This window comes from Chiloscyllium plagiosum, unplaced genomic scaffold, assembly GCF_037043375.1.
Source record: "Chiloscyllium plagiosum isolate Xiang-an unplaced genomic scaffold, Cpla_swu_hap1 HiC_scaffold_38, whole genome shotgun sequence".
Taxonomy (NCBI): Eukaryota; Metazoa; Chordata; class Chondrichthyes; order Orectolobiformes; family Hemiscylliidae; genus Chiloscyllium; species Chiloscyllium plagiosum.
In genome coordinates, this window is record NW_028270176.1 from 32008023 (window position 1) to 32021869 (window position 13847).

The 13847-nt window shown below is 44.8% G+C and overlaps 1 protein-coding gene across 1 annotated transcript; it reads right to left on the reverse strand.

The window, feature by feature from the left end:
• Positions 1-4910: 4910 nt before the first annotated feature.
• LOC148139406 (putative G protein-coupled receptor 139) lies at positions 4911-9856 on the reverse strand. Its single transcript, XM_087980935.1, has 3 exons — positions 9847-9856; positions 8387-8404; positions 4911-5821 (listed from the first exon to the last, which is right to left on the reverse strand). Exons 1-3 carry the CDS (start codon positions 9854-9856, stop codon positions 4911-4913), a joined length of 939 nt encoding a protein of 312 aa, XP_087837061.1.
• Positions 9857-13847: the final 3991 nt, after the last annotated feature.

The following is a 13847-nucleotide window of genomic DNA, read 5'->3' on the forward strand; positions in this document are numbered from 1 at the left end:
ACTCCTGTCTCTGTGACATCCAAATCTCAGTAATGACTGCAACATCATAGTTCCAAGTACTGATCCATGCTCTGAATTCATCACCCTTATTCCTGATACTTATTGCATTAAAATAGACAAATATCAACCCATCACACTGACTGTCCTTTTGCCTATTCCAGCTCTCTGCACTGTCTGGCTGGTTATTGTGATCTGTAGCTCCGCTTCCCAGTGCCCAGACAATCTAGTTTAAACCCTCCTGAAGAGCGCCAGCAAACCTCCAGCCCAGGATATTGGTGCCCCTCCAGTTCAGGTGCAAATTGTCCTCCTTGTTCGTGCCGCACCTTCCCCAGAAGGTATCCCAATGATCCACATAGCTGAAGTCATCTCACCTGCACCAGCCCTGAAGCCATTTGTTCACCTGCACTCACTCTCTATTCCTAGCCACACGAGCCCTTGGTACCGGTAGCAATCCTGAGTTTACCACTCTATTCATCCTGCCATTCTGTTTCCAAACTAACTCCCTCGATTCACTTTTCTGGTCCTCATTCTTCCCCTACCTATGCTATTGGTGCTTACTCCCTTTTGCCTTACTCCCTTTTTAAACAGGTGTTGCATTGGTGATGTTTCCAATCCCCTGAGGCCCTCCCTGATTCATGTGATTTCTGAAAGAGCACCACTACCACCTCCACTATCTCGGCAGCTATCTCCCTTAGATCTCTGGGGTGTAGCCCATCTGGTCCAGGTGATTTATCCACCTTCAGGCCATTCAGTTTATCTGTCACCTTCTCCTTGGCGATGGCTACCATACTCAGCCCTGCCACCTCTCTCTTGAATTTTTGGGATTTTATGCATGATTTCCACTATAAAGATTGACGTGAGATAATTATTTAGTTCCTCAGCCATTTCCTTGTTCCCAATACTATCTCTCCAACGTCATTTTCCAGTGGCCCAATGTCCACTTTTGCCTCTTTTGCCCTTTATATAGCTGAAGAAACTCTTACAGTCTTCCTTTATGTTACTGGCTAGCTTACCCTCAAATGCAACCTTTTTCCTGCTTATATCTTTTTTTGGTACCCTCTGTTGGTCTTTGTAAGCTTCCCAATCCTCTGGTTTCCCATTGCCCTTCCCCATATTATATTCTTTCCCTTTTGCTTTGATGCTCCCCCTGACTTCCCTGGTCAGCCACGGTTTCCTCATCCTCCCTGTACCTTGCTTCTTTTCCCTCGGGATGAGTCCCCGTTGTGCCTCCTGAATTACTCCCAGAAACCCCCGCCATTGCTGTTCCACTCTCTTTCCTGTTAGGCCCCACTCCCAGTCCATTCTCCCCAGCTCCTCCCTCAGGTCTCTGCAGTTGCCTTTATTCAGCTGTATTAATGTTCCCTCAGATTCTACCTTCTCCCTCTCTAATTGTGGAGCGAATTCGATCATTTTACGGTTACTGCCTCCTCAGGGTTCCTTCACCTTAAGCTCGCTGACCAAGTCTGTCTCATTGCACATCCCTGAATCTGGAATTGCGTGTTCCTGAGTGGGCCCCACCATGACCTGCTCCATAAAGCCATCTCGGAGCCATTCCACAAATTCCTTTTTTTGCAATCCGCTACCAACCTGTATATTAAAATCCCCCATGATCACTGTAACTTTGCCTTTCCTACACATCATTTTCTATCTCCTGATGTATCTTGCGACACAGCTTCTGACAACTGTTTGGAGGGCTGTACATATCTCCAACTGTGAATTTGATTTACTTTCGAAGTTCTTCAATTCTACCCCCTCAGATTCTGCACCATCTGACCTTACTTTTTTCTGAGTTTTGATTTAATTTCATTTCTTACTGATGCAGAAGCCCCACCCCATCTGCCCACCAGCCTGTCTTTTTGATAGAATGTAAAGACTTTAAGATTCAGTTCCTGAATATTTAAATATGACCTGAATGTCCCACCAGCTTCAAGAAAACACCATGATCCCAAAGCCCCAGAAAAATCATGCAGTGTGTGTCAATGACTATCTCCCAGTGGTTCAGATCTCCAGCATTATGAAGCGCTTTGAGAGGTCAGTCATTACTCACATCAGCTCCAGCCTCCCAGAATGCCTCAATCCTTTCCAATTTGCCTCTGAATGCAACAAGTAAATGGCAGGAGCTATCTCCCAGGCCCTACCCTCACTACTGAAACAACTGGTTAACAAGGAGGTCTATGTCACTGTCCTACTCATTGACTACAGTTTAACCTCCAACACAATAATTCCAAACAAACTCATTTCGAAGCTCAGAGACCACGGTTTTGGTATCCCCCTCTGTAACGGGACCCTCGACTTCTTGACCCACAGACCTCAATCGGTAAGACAAGGCGACAACGTCTTCTCCAGCCTCACCCTCAACAACAGGGCCCAGCAGGTCTGCATACCCAGCCCTCTTCTCTGCGCCTTCATCAGTCACGGCTGTGTGGCCATTTTCTGCCCCAACTCCATTTACAAGGTTGCTGATGACACCGTCATTGTCGGTCGGATCTCAAGCAGCATTGAGACAAGAACACACAAAAGAGACTGAGGGCGAGGCGACACAGTGTAAGGACAATTGTTACAGATTTCCCACAGGAAGAACGCTGCCTGGGTGCATGTCAGTGTGGTGTGGCTACTGCTTCTCCCAAGGTGGTGAGAAACTGCAGAGTGTTGTGAATACAGCCCAGTCCATCACACAAAGCAGCCTTCAATCCACTAACTCCATCTACTTGTCCCATTTTGTCTGGAAAGCAACCATCACAATCAAACAGCCCTCCCACCCCAGTTGTACTCTTCCATCCCCTTCTGTCACCCAAAAGACATAAACGTTTGAATACATGTTCAGACAGATTCAAGAACCGCTTCTTCCCCGCTGTTATCAGACTTTTGGATGGACAGCTCGAATGTTGATGACGATTTCTCTCCGTGCACCTTCTCTGTGGCTGTAACACTGTATACTACACTCGGTTCTGCTACCCTGATGCACTTTGTATGGTACAATCTGCCTGTACAGCCATGGAAAACAACACTTTTCACTGTTTCTCGGTACAGTGACAACATCAATATCAATCAATTCCAAAATATTCATCTTAATTTAATTGACTACATTGTCATCAGATAGGGAGAGAATAAGAGAAAGAGAGACCTGAAGGGTTCAGTGGAGATAAGAGGAGAGGAAGGGAAGGGAACGTAGGATAAGGTGATGGCCTTGTTATCACTGGGTTGTTCATTCTGATGACACTAATAATGTTCTGGGGACCTGAGTCCAAATCCTACCATGGAGCTTTCCCTTCAATACAAATCTGGAATTAAGAACCTCAGGATGAACATGAAACAGTCCTTGATTGTTGGGGGATAAAGTACCATTCGGTTCACTCATTCCCTTCAGGGAAATGAAACCTACCGTCTTTGCTCAGTCTGAACCTATAGGTGACTCCAGACCCACTGCAATGTGCTTCACTCTAAACTGTCCCCTGCATAATTAGGGATAGGTAATATATGTCAGTCTATCCAATCCCACTGATGTCCGTCGAATGAGTTTAGATTCCCGACAGCGTGGAAACAGGCCCTTCGGCCCAACCAGTCCACACCGACCCTCCAAAGAGTAACCCACACAGACCCATTTCCCTCTGACTAATGCACCTCATACTATGGGAAATTTAGCATGGCCAATTCACCTGACCTGTACATCTTTGGAATGTGGGAGGAAACCGGAGCACCTGGAGGAAACCCACGCAGGCACGGGGAGAACGTGCAAACTCCAGACAGACAGTCGCACCGAGGCTGGAATCGAACCTGAGACCCTGGTGCTGTGAGGCAGCAGTGCTAACCACTGAGCCACTGTGCCGCCCCTAAACAGTAGTGAGTTAATGTAGAAACAACAGATGGAGGGAATGAGAAAGGAATGAAAGTAAAAGAGATGCAGACAAATTATGAATGTGTGGAGAGAGGAACAGCTTCAATGATGTGTCTCATGTTGAAAGTATTACCTTAAACCCTGAGATGTTCTTTTCTCCCTGAAGACCATTTTAAGTGTGTTTGATTGCAGATCATGTGAGGTTGGGAAATAGAATGAAGTAAAATGGAGACATAATATTGACAGCATGCATTTTTGTTCATTTTTTATTCATTGCCTCATGAATACTCTCTCAGACATGGACAGAATCACCTCCAATGTGTAATAAAGCAGAGAAAAGGAGGTGAGGGAAGTTTTCCAGTCAGACCGTTCTCATACTCTTGGTCAGGATGCAGCCCAGCAGGGAATCCAGACCACCGTCCGCAGGGCTGAATATTAAAATACAATCCAAAAGACATTGCACTCCACAGGGCTTCGGGGCGAATTGGACAATTGCAATAGAGTCTGTGCTGGAAGGGATATCGTGCAGGGTGTAGAATGCACACTCTCCACATTGAGAAGCAGAGTGGGTCAAAGTGACATCAACTATCTGAAATCTCATAGGAAGAGAGATGTGCCCACGCATCAATGCAGCTTTAACAAACTGACCGTAATTTTTTTAAGACGGTTGGACAACTCTGTTTTTCAAAGAAATGATGTGGAAGTGGTGTTGTTGGGCTGGGGAAGGACTTCACCTGACAAAGGAGCAGCCCTTTGAAAGCCTGTGATTTCAAATAAACCTGTTGGACTGCAAACTGCTGTCATGTGACTTCTCACTCTCGCAAGGAAAGGGGTGATGTGTTCTCTTGGTCCAAGGGCTAGAGAACAGTAATAGAGAAATAACCAGAGAAAGGACTAATAGACATGAACTAGTCCTCCTGTCGAGCCACACACGTGTACATCTCACAGATGAAGAAAACAATTTCTTCTCTTCTCCCAGTTGCACGGAACATAACAGGGAAATTCAAGTGAAGTCCCGAAACTAGAGAGACCTCAGCGAGGGAAATAAACTGTGCTCCCGTCTCAACCGCATTTCTTATTTTGATGTAGGGATACATTCACTGATGAGAGTGAAGGGGTATTTCAGAGCCCTCTGCAGCTCCTCTCTGAATTTACTCTGGGTCAGGGCATAAAGGGCAGTGTTTGTACAGGAGCTCAGGTAGAAGAGCATAGTCCCAGATATGTCAGCAATCATAACAGGATGGTCATAACTTCGAAACAAATGGGCGTTAGTAATCTCCATCAGTAAGAAAACACTGACCTTGGTCATCCACAATAATATAAAACTGCCCGAGACAACAAACAGCAGGATGATGGATTTCCGCCTGTTGACCATCTCTGCATCTCCTCTCTGGTCCCTGTTACTGGGAGCGCGGAGACCCCTGCGTGCCCGATTTGCCAAGACAATGTGCCTGATGGTCAGAGCATTGAACAGCAGGATCAGGAGGTAAGGGATCAATGGGTTCAGCAGATGGTGGATCCAGAAAAACACCAGCCATCCTGGCAAGATGAAGAACTCTGGTCTGATGCCACAGCCCCAGGGCACACCACCCCATGTGCCCAAAGATTGGAATTTGTAGTAAAATGGAATGTTTCTCAAAATGCTCACTGACCAGACAATGGTTACCACTGAGGCTGCTGTTCTGGCAGAGCAATACCTGGCTTTCAGATTGTGGCAACAAATGGCCACAAAGCGATCAATGGTGAAAGCGATGGTCAACCAGACGGAGCAGTCAATAGCAGCATAGCCCATGATGATGTTAAAACTGCACACCGTTGTGTAAAACAGGAAGGAAACTGGGAAATATTTGAAACCAAGTGTTGTGAGTATTACACTGAATACAATGACGAGAAGATCTGCTGTTGCCATGGAAATGAGGTAGGTGGATATACCTTTGGTGATGCCACACTTTCCACGAGAGAGAATCACAATCGTCATTAGGTTAGCTGGAAGAGACATTGAAAAATTATTTGACATGTGGGATCATGAACCTTCACTGCTGCTGTAGGCATCAATATCAAAAACAGGACAGGGACAGTTACAGCAAGAAGTACAAGAAGGGTTTTAAATGGATAACCACCAGATGCCCAGAAATACTTTATCATCTACGGTGTATGTCTTAGAAATGATAAATTTTGTAATTAAGGAAGGGCATAACCAAGATTGACCAAGTTCCCACAGCCAGAATTATAGATAGTTGCTGTTAATTTTTTGTGTGATGCTGATTGAGGGAGAGGGATCGGTAAGGAAACCAAGTATTACTGGTGCCTTGGGATATTTAATATCCAATAAAGCAGGCAGAAGCTGTGTTGGCTTGATACCGCATGTGGAATCAGCATCTCAGACTGACTAGCACACCATCAGTACTGCTCAGCAGGGCAAAGTTTAGAATTGTGCTGAAATTCTGGAGTTAATTCTGAACACAGAATTTTGAAATTCAACTGATGCAAACAATTGAACCAAAACAACTGAGTAGGGGGAGAAAGCTAAACTGAATGGGAGTTATAAATCCTCAACATGCAATTGGGATGAGCTAGTTATAAGTTGGACAAAACTGCCTCATTCTAATTGATTCCACACAGAACTCTCCTTTGTATAACAAGATAAATATGCACTGAGTGAATGATTACAAATTCTAGCCAATATATTCTTGACGAAGAAGAGAGTGAAGGTGAAATGACCATGTGGCAAACCGCATGAGGTGTTTGATTTCACATCCAGAGCAAATGACAGATGTTATGCCTATCCTAGCATTCTGAATTTGATTTGAATGGAATGCTGATGGATGATGGGAGATTAAAGTTCTCAATGCATTATCTGCAAGATGGTCTTTTGTAGAGTTACATGTTCAACCTGTCGGCTGGAGGACTTGAGGGAGAGTTTTCATGTTATTGAGTATTTTGTCTGCAGTGTGTTTGGTTGCCAATTCTATTGGATCGCATGGATTGATTGGAGCAAAAATTAGAGGCAATGAGGAATTTACAAGAGCTAGAGGGTGTGATGCTACCTTACTACCACCCTTGCCACCCCCCCGCCACCTTACTAGTTTAAATCTTCCTGAGCAGCTCTAGCAAATCTCTCTGTCAGTATATTTGACCCCTTCCAATTCAGGTACAATGCATCCTTCTTGTACAGTTCACTTCTACCCCAGAAGAGATTCAAATGATTGAAAAGTGTAAACCTTCTCCCATGCACCAGTTCCTCAACCATGACTTCATCTGCTCTCTCCTCCTACTCCTACTCTCACTAGCTCGTAGCACCGGGAGTATTCCAGATATTACCACTCTCAAGGACCTCATTTTTTTAAAACATTTCTGCTCAACTTCATACATTCTTCCTTCAGAATCTCATCATTTTCCCATCCTATGTCGTTGGTCCCAATGTGTACAATGACATCCTGCCGGGCCCCTCTCTTCTTTGAGAACATTCTGCACCCTCTCTTCAACATCCTTTATCCTAGCACCAGGGAGGCAACACACCATTCTGATTTATTGCTGCTGGCCACAGAAATGTCTGTCCGTGCCTTAGACTGTACATTCCCCTATCGCAATTGATTGCTTGGAACCCGACTTACCCCTCATTGCATTATAGCCTGTCTCAATATCAGAAACTGGGCTTTCATGCTACGTTCCCCTGAGAGTCCATCACCCCCTCCATTTTCCAAAACAGCATACTTGTTTGAAATGGGGATAGTCACAGGAGACTCTTGCACTACCTGCACTACCCCTCCTAGCTTTCCTGGAGTTAACCCATCCATTTGACTGTATCTGCCGTTTTTCTCCTTTCCTATAACTGTCATCCATCACACCCTCTAGCTCTTGTAAATTCCTCATTACCTCTAACTTTTGCTCCAACCAATCCATGCGATCTGATAGAATTGGCAACCAAGCACACTTACTGCAGACAAAATAATCAGTAACATGGAAACTCTCCCTAAACTCCCACATCTGACAGGATGAGCATGTAACTCTAAAAAAGATCATCTTTGCTCCTTCACAATCAATAGATCCAGAAAATAGCATTATCTGTTTGCTCTAAACAAAAACAGTGCTCCAGGCTAACTTAGTACTTCTGGTTTATATTTTAAAAATTTAATCAAGAGGCAGATTTCAATAAAATTAAAAATCAAGAAAGAACCCATTCTATTCAGTACAGCAACCATATAGCAAGATTACACATTGAAAACTATGCACTTATCTGTTCCTGTGCTGTGAGCTCTCCCACATAGGTTCCTTCAAGGTCAGCTGTGAATTTCACTTTTTAAACTTTTTCCTCGAGCAATTCTGATGTCCAGAGATACAGGAACTCAAACAGCAAAGGTAGCAACTGTGCAGATTCACTGCTGGGCCAGTTACCTCTCTCCCTCACTGACAATGTGTTCGCTGCCTTTTGTCTGTCTTTCTGTCTTTTGAAAGTGCTGTTTTTTGAGGGTTTTTTTTTCCCCAAAGTTCCAAAACAATGCAACAGCATACAAAACAGTAATTTCTGCTCCAGGAATTCGAGGAAGTGACCTCCAACACCTAAAATACCTCAAAATGGAGCAGCTCCTACAGCCATCTTCTCATCCTTCATTTTGGATTTTTTTGGTCAGTCGGGGAAATCAAGGATTGCAGAGAAAGAGCAGGATGTGAGGAATTTCCGATCAGCCAAGATCCGATTTATTGGTGAAGCAGGCTCAAGGGAAATGGTCTTCAGGTTTAGGGTTTACTCTGCCCATGGTCCCTATACCCACCTTCATCATGTTCAGTTGTAATAACACTGGGCAGCCTCTTTCCTCTCTCCATACAACTGAAGATTCTCATTCCTGGTAACATTCCAGCAAAATGGCACTGCAGCTTCCCCAAGGTCACTCCTTCAAGCAGTCCACCCACATCTCGGTTCCAAAGTAATCCATCAAATATCTCACCATAAAACACAGACAGAACTATAAACACCACATTCAGTAACGGGGAAGATCTCCTCACCTGGAACACAGACAATTGCAAAGAAATGGAAGAAAGCGAATAAGATCTGCAGAATTATTGGTCCTTGCATTGTTAATGTTGGGTGATCTCATTCATTAACTCTCGCGCAGGGCTTGGAGTCTGGACTGAGCTCCTGGGATAAGAATCAACACTCCCTTATACATGATCGTAAACACCGTGTGTGACATCTGGTGTCTGTTCCAGTCTATTAAACACTCTCTTAAAAATCATTCACATTACATTGTACTGCCCCACAACACTGGCATATTCCACATGGAGATGCAAAAGGATTGTAAACAGCACTCCCTAAAGAATGCTCCTTAAGATAATACTTGTACTTGCTTTCCAATCACTATTCTGGCAGTGTTCGATTTTCTACTTTTTTTCATTATCCAACTTCTTTCAGTTTTCTTTCACATGTCAACCACTCAATATATTATTGTCCATGGAGGGTTGGCATCCTGGACTTACGTTCCAAAAATAGACTGCTGTCCTTTATCTTGTCAAGAGGGAGTTCGCAACTCTGCTTTGAATATTAAGTAGCACCGAAATTGGACTTGCAATTGAAATTTAAAAAAACACAGGGAACATTTTATTTCTCAAACAGGTGGTAAAATTCACATCAAACTCTTTTGTGATGATTATCAAATTGAAACAATCTTCCACTGAAGAAAACAATTAAACAATCAGATGGATTTTAACTGAGCCCATTGCTGCTCCATCAATTGAAGTCCAACTGAAACCATCTCCATAAAAGTAGGTGGGTAGGGTGGCAGAGTTGGAGGAACAAGTCTGCAAAGGCCAGAAGTGGCCAAGAACATTACAGCATCGTGAGGCTGGAAGAAATCGCAGCGAGAGGCAGAAATGAAGGGGCTAAAGAAATTCGGAGATTGGGCAGTAACATTTTTGATTCTATGGGGCAGTCATCATCTCTACAGCACAGCACATCGAGGGATCTACGCAGTTTGAAATCTATTAATGTTTCACACGACAAAACTAACACTTACCCCGAGTCATGGTGTTCACATCGAGCCAGACGCTGGACAGTAAAAACAGAGTAATCGCCAATTTCATGTTTGAGTTAAGAGGAAGACTGAACGGAAAATGCAACTTCCTCAGGAAGGTATTGAGATCTTTATTTACTGCAGACTGGGCTTGTGGATCAACTGATTTGCGCTCTGATCCAATCCTGGGTGTGTTGTAAGAACTCACCCTGTATGCTCACCACGACAGGTAGACACAGGGACAGATGTGAATGCAGCCACTGGAGGGGGGGGGGGGGGAGCAGGAGAGGGAGTCAATCACTTGGGAAGTTGTCAGTCCACGAAGGAGGAATGTTATTTCACTGTCAGTTTTGCATAAATTGGGTTAATACCGGAACTGCAGCTGAGACAGAACACGAGTTGGTCTGACCAAGTGAGCTGTCGCGAGATAGCCTCTCCCAGCAGTGCACTTTTCCCATGAAAATGCCTGTGGATGGTAATGATCCTGATTAACACGAGATTACTGCTCTGTCAATAGGAAGAATCCTAGTCTTTCAAAATTTATGCATGCCTTTATCAGTCAGTGTAGGAATTGGGAGGTCATGTTGCGGCTGTACAGGACATTGGTTAGGCCGCTGTTGGAATATTGTGTGCAATTCTGGTCTCCTTCCTATCGGAAAGATGTTGTGAAACTTGAAAGGGTTCAGAAAAGATTTCAAGGATGTTGCCAGGGTTGGAGGATCTGAGCTACAGGGAAAGGTCGAACAGGCTGGGGCTGTTTTCCCTGGAGCGTCGGAGGCTGAGGGGATGACCTTACAGAGGTTTACAAAATCATGAGGGGCATGGATAGGATAAATAGGCAAGGTCTTTTCCCTCGGGTGGGGGAGTCCAGAACTAGAGGGCATAGGTTTAGGGCGAGAGGGGAAAGATATAAAAAGGACCTAAGTGGCAACGTTTTCATACAGAGGATGGGGTGTGTGTATGGAATGAGCTGCCAGAGGTAGTGGTGGAGGCTGGTACAATGATAACATCTAAAAGGCATCTGGATGGGTATATGAATAGGAAGGGTTTGGAGGGATATGGGCCAAGTGCTGACAAATGGGACGAGATGAGGTTAGGATATCTGGTCGGCATGGATGAGATAAACTGAAGGGTCTGTTTCCATGCTGTACATCTCTATGACTCGATGACTGTATGACAGAACAATGAAGCTTGTTATTGAGATATTGGGTGCACAGCAGAATAGAGTCTGCACATGGATAGAAACAGGTTAATCAAGTCAGCAAAATCCCAGGAGATGGAACATAATGTGAGGTGGGGGATCTGGGAGGATAATTGAGATGGGAGACCTCACAACCCGCAAAAGTACTTGGATGAGCACTTGAGATGTCAAAATTAGAGTGGTCCTGGAAAAGCACAGCAGGTCAGGCAGTATCCGAGGAGCTGGAAAATTGACTTTTTGGGCAAAAGCCCTTCATCAGGAATGGACCCAGATGGACCAAATGCCGGACTAATGCAGGTACACCTGGAATACTGTGCACAGGTTCGGTCTCCTTACTTGAGAAAGGATGTACTGGCACTGGAGGGGGTGTAGAGGGGGTTCACTAGGTTGAGCCCAGAGTTGAGGGAGTTGGTTTATGAGGAGAGACTGAGTAGAGTGGGATTCTCCTCATTGGAATTTAGAAGAATGTGGGGGATCTTATAGACAGATATAATATCATGATGGGAATAGATAAGATAGAAGCAGGGAGGATGTTTCCAATGGCAGGTGAGGTTCGAACTCGGGAGGGGCCTAGCCTCGAAATAAGAGGGAGCAGATTTCGGACTGAATTGACGAGGCACTTCTTCACCCAGAGGGTTGTGAATCTGTGGGATTCCCTGCCCAGGGAAGCAGCAGAGGCTTCCTCGTTGGCTGCTTTTAAACCAAAGAGAGATTGATTTTGGAACAGTAAAGGGATTCAGGGTTACGGTGAGCGGGTGGAGCTGAGGCCATGAGAAGATCAGCCATGATCCTATTGAATGGCAGAGCGGGCTCAAAGGGCCAGACGGCCTACTCCTGTTCCGAGTTTGTATGTTTTTGTGTGGTGTAGATTGAGTGCACTTTGGCAATACAGGTTTGAAGGGCTTCTCCTGGAACTATATGATGTTTCTCGTGAGTTTTGAGACGATTTGTAGCTCAGGTTGAGGTTCTGGATGTAGGTTTGCTCGCTGAGCTGGAAGGTTCGGTTTCAGACATTTTGTCACCCTACTCAGTAACATCTTCAGTGGGCCTCCAGACGAAGCACTGGTGGCATAGCCCGCTTTCTATTTACGTGTTTGGGTTTCCTTGGGTCGGTGATGTCATTTACACTGGTGACGTCATTTCCTGTGGCAACGTCATTTCCTGTTCTTTTTCTCCGGGGGTGGTAAATAGGATCCAAGTCAAAGTGTTTGTTGATAGAGTTCCGATTGGAATGCCATGCTTCTAGGAATTCTCGTGCGTGTCTTTGTTTGGCTTGTCCGAGCATGGCTGTGTTATTCCACTTGAAGTGGTGTCCTTCCTCATCCATATGTGAGGATACTAGTGAGAGAGGGTCATGTCCTTTTGTGGCTAGTTGGTGTTCATGCTTCCTGATGGCTAGTTTTCTGTTTGTCAAATTTAGTGTTTGTTACAGTCCTTGCACGGTATTTTGTGTTAATGACATTAGTTTTGCTTGTTGTCTGTGTGGGGTCTTTCAAGTTCATTAGCTGCTGTTTTAGTGTGTTGGTGGGTTTGTGGGCTGCCATGATGCCAAGGGGTCTGAGTACTCTGGCCAGATACACAATTTCCATCTCGCCCTTCGACAATAATGTCAATGAAAGCAGAAAATCGATGATGTTTGTGGAGTGATGAAGATTGACCAGGAGTTGAAGGATGAATAGTACCATTAGATCTTTTGTATCCAGGGGAGAAGGCAGGTTGGTTTTGATGTAGATTTCGGTTTTATTTTCACGTGAACGTGAGTACGGGGTAAAGGGGACAATGAGAGGTATATAATGCCATCATACATGACTCCATCTTGGGTACAAAGTACCCAGGTACTAAACCTTATTTACAGAAATGGAGAAATCAATAAATAAGTTAAAAAGTCAGTTGATTTGATATTTGTTGCAAAGTACAGCACCTTGGTTCTGTTCTGCTGTGTCCAAGTTCTGGAGAAAGTTATCTTGTGACTCAGGATACGGAGGGGGATCGTGTTCGAGACCTGAAGTGAGTGCAAGTTGTAAGTGTTTCCACTCCAACTGTGCAAGTTGGGGAAAACTGCTTACTTTTGTGTGACTTGGAAATGCTGAGTGGACAATGTTAAAAATCAGGGCTGAAATCTGTTGCTGGAAAAGCGCAGCAGGTCAGGCAGCATCCAAGGAACAGGAGACTCGAGGTTTCGGGCATGAGCCCTTCTTCAGTAATGCCCGAACCGTCGATTCTCCTGCTCCTTGGATGCTGCCTGACCTGCTGCGCTTTTCCAGCAACACATTTTCAGCTCAGATCTCCAGCATCTGCAGTCCTCACTTTCTCGTCGAATGTTAAAAATCACACAACACCAGCTGATAGTCCAACAGGTTTGTTTGGAAGCACTGGCTTTCGGAGCGCTGCTCCTTCATCAGGTGGTTGTGGAGTAAGCTAGTGGTCGAAATATGATTGTTGGACGATAACCTGGTGTTGCGTGATTTTGTAACTACTTCCACGTGGTTAGATTCGAGTACACCAACACATGGGCCACACTACCCTGTATGAAGAAAATTTCAGAATTAATAACCTGGTTGTTAGGTCCATAAGACATTATGGGAACAAACTAGCTAACAACTACATGACACCAACTACCTACCAGGAGAAAGGAACCCATCGCTACAACATCTAGAACCAACGTGGTATACCAAATCCCTTACAACAACTGCAACAAACACTCCATCAGACAAATAGGAAGGAAACTAGCCATCTGCCTTCACAAACGCCAACTGATGACCAAAGGGCATGATCCACACTCTCTCATCTGCACGCACAGCCA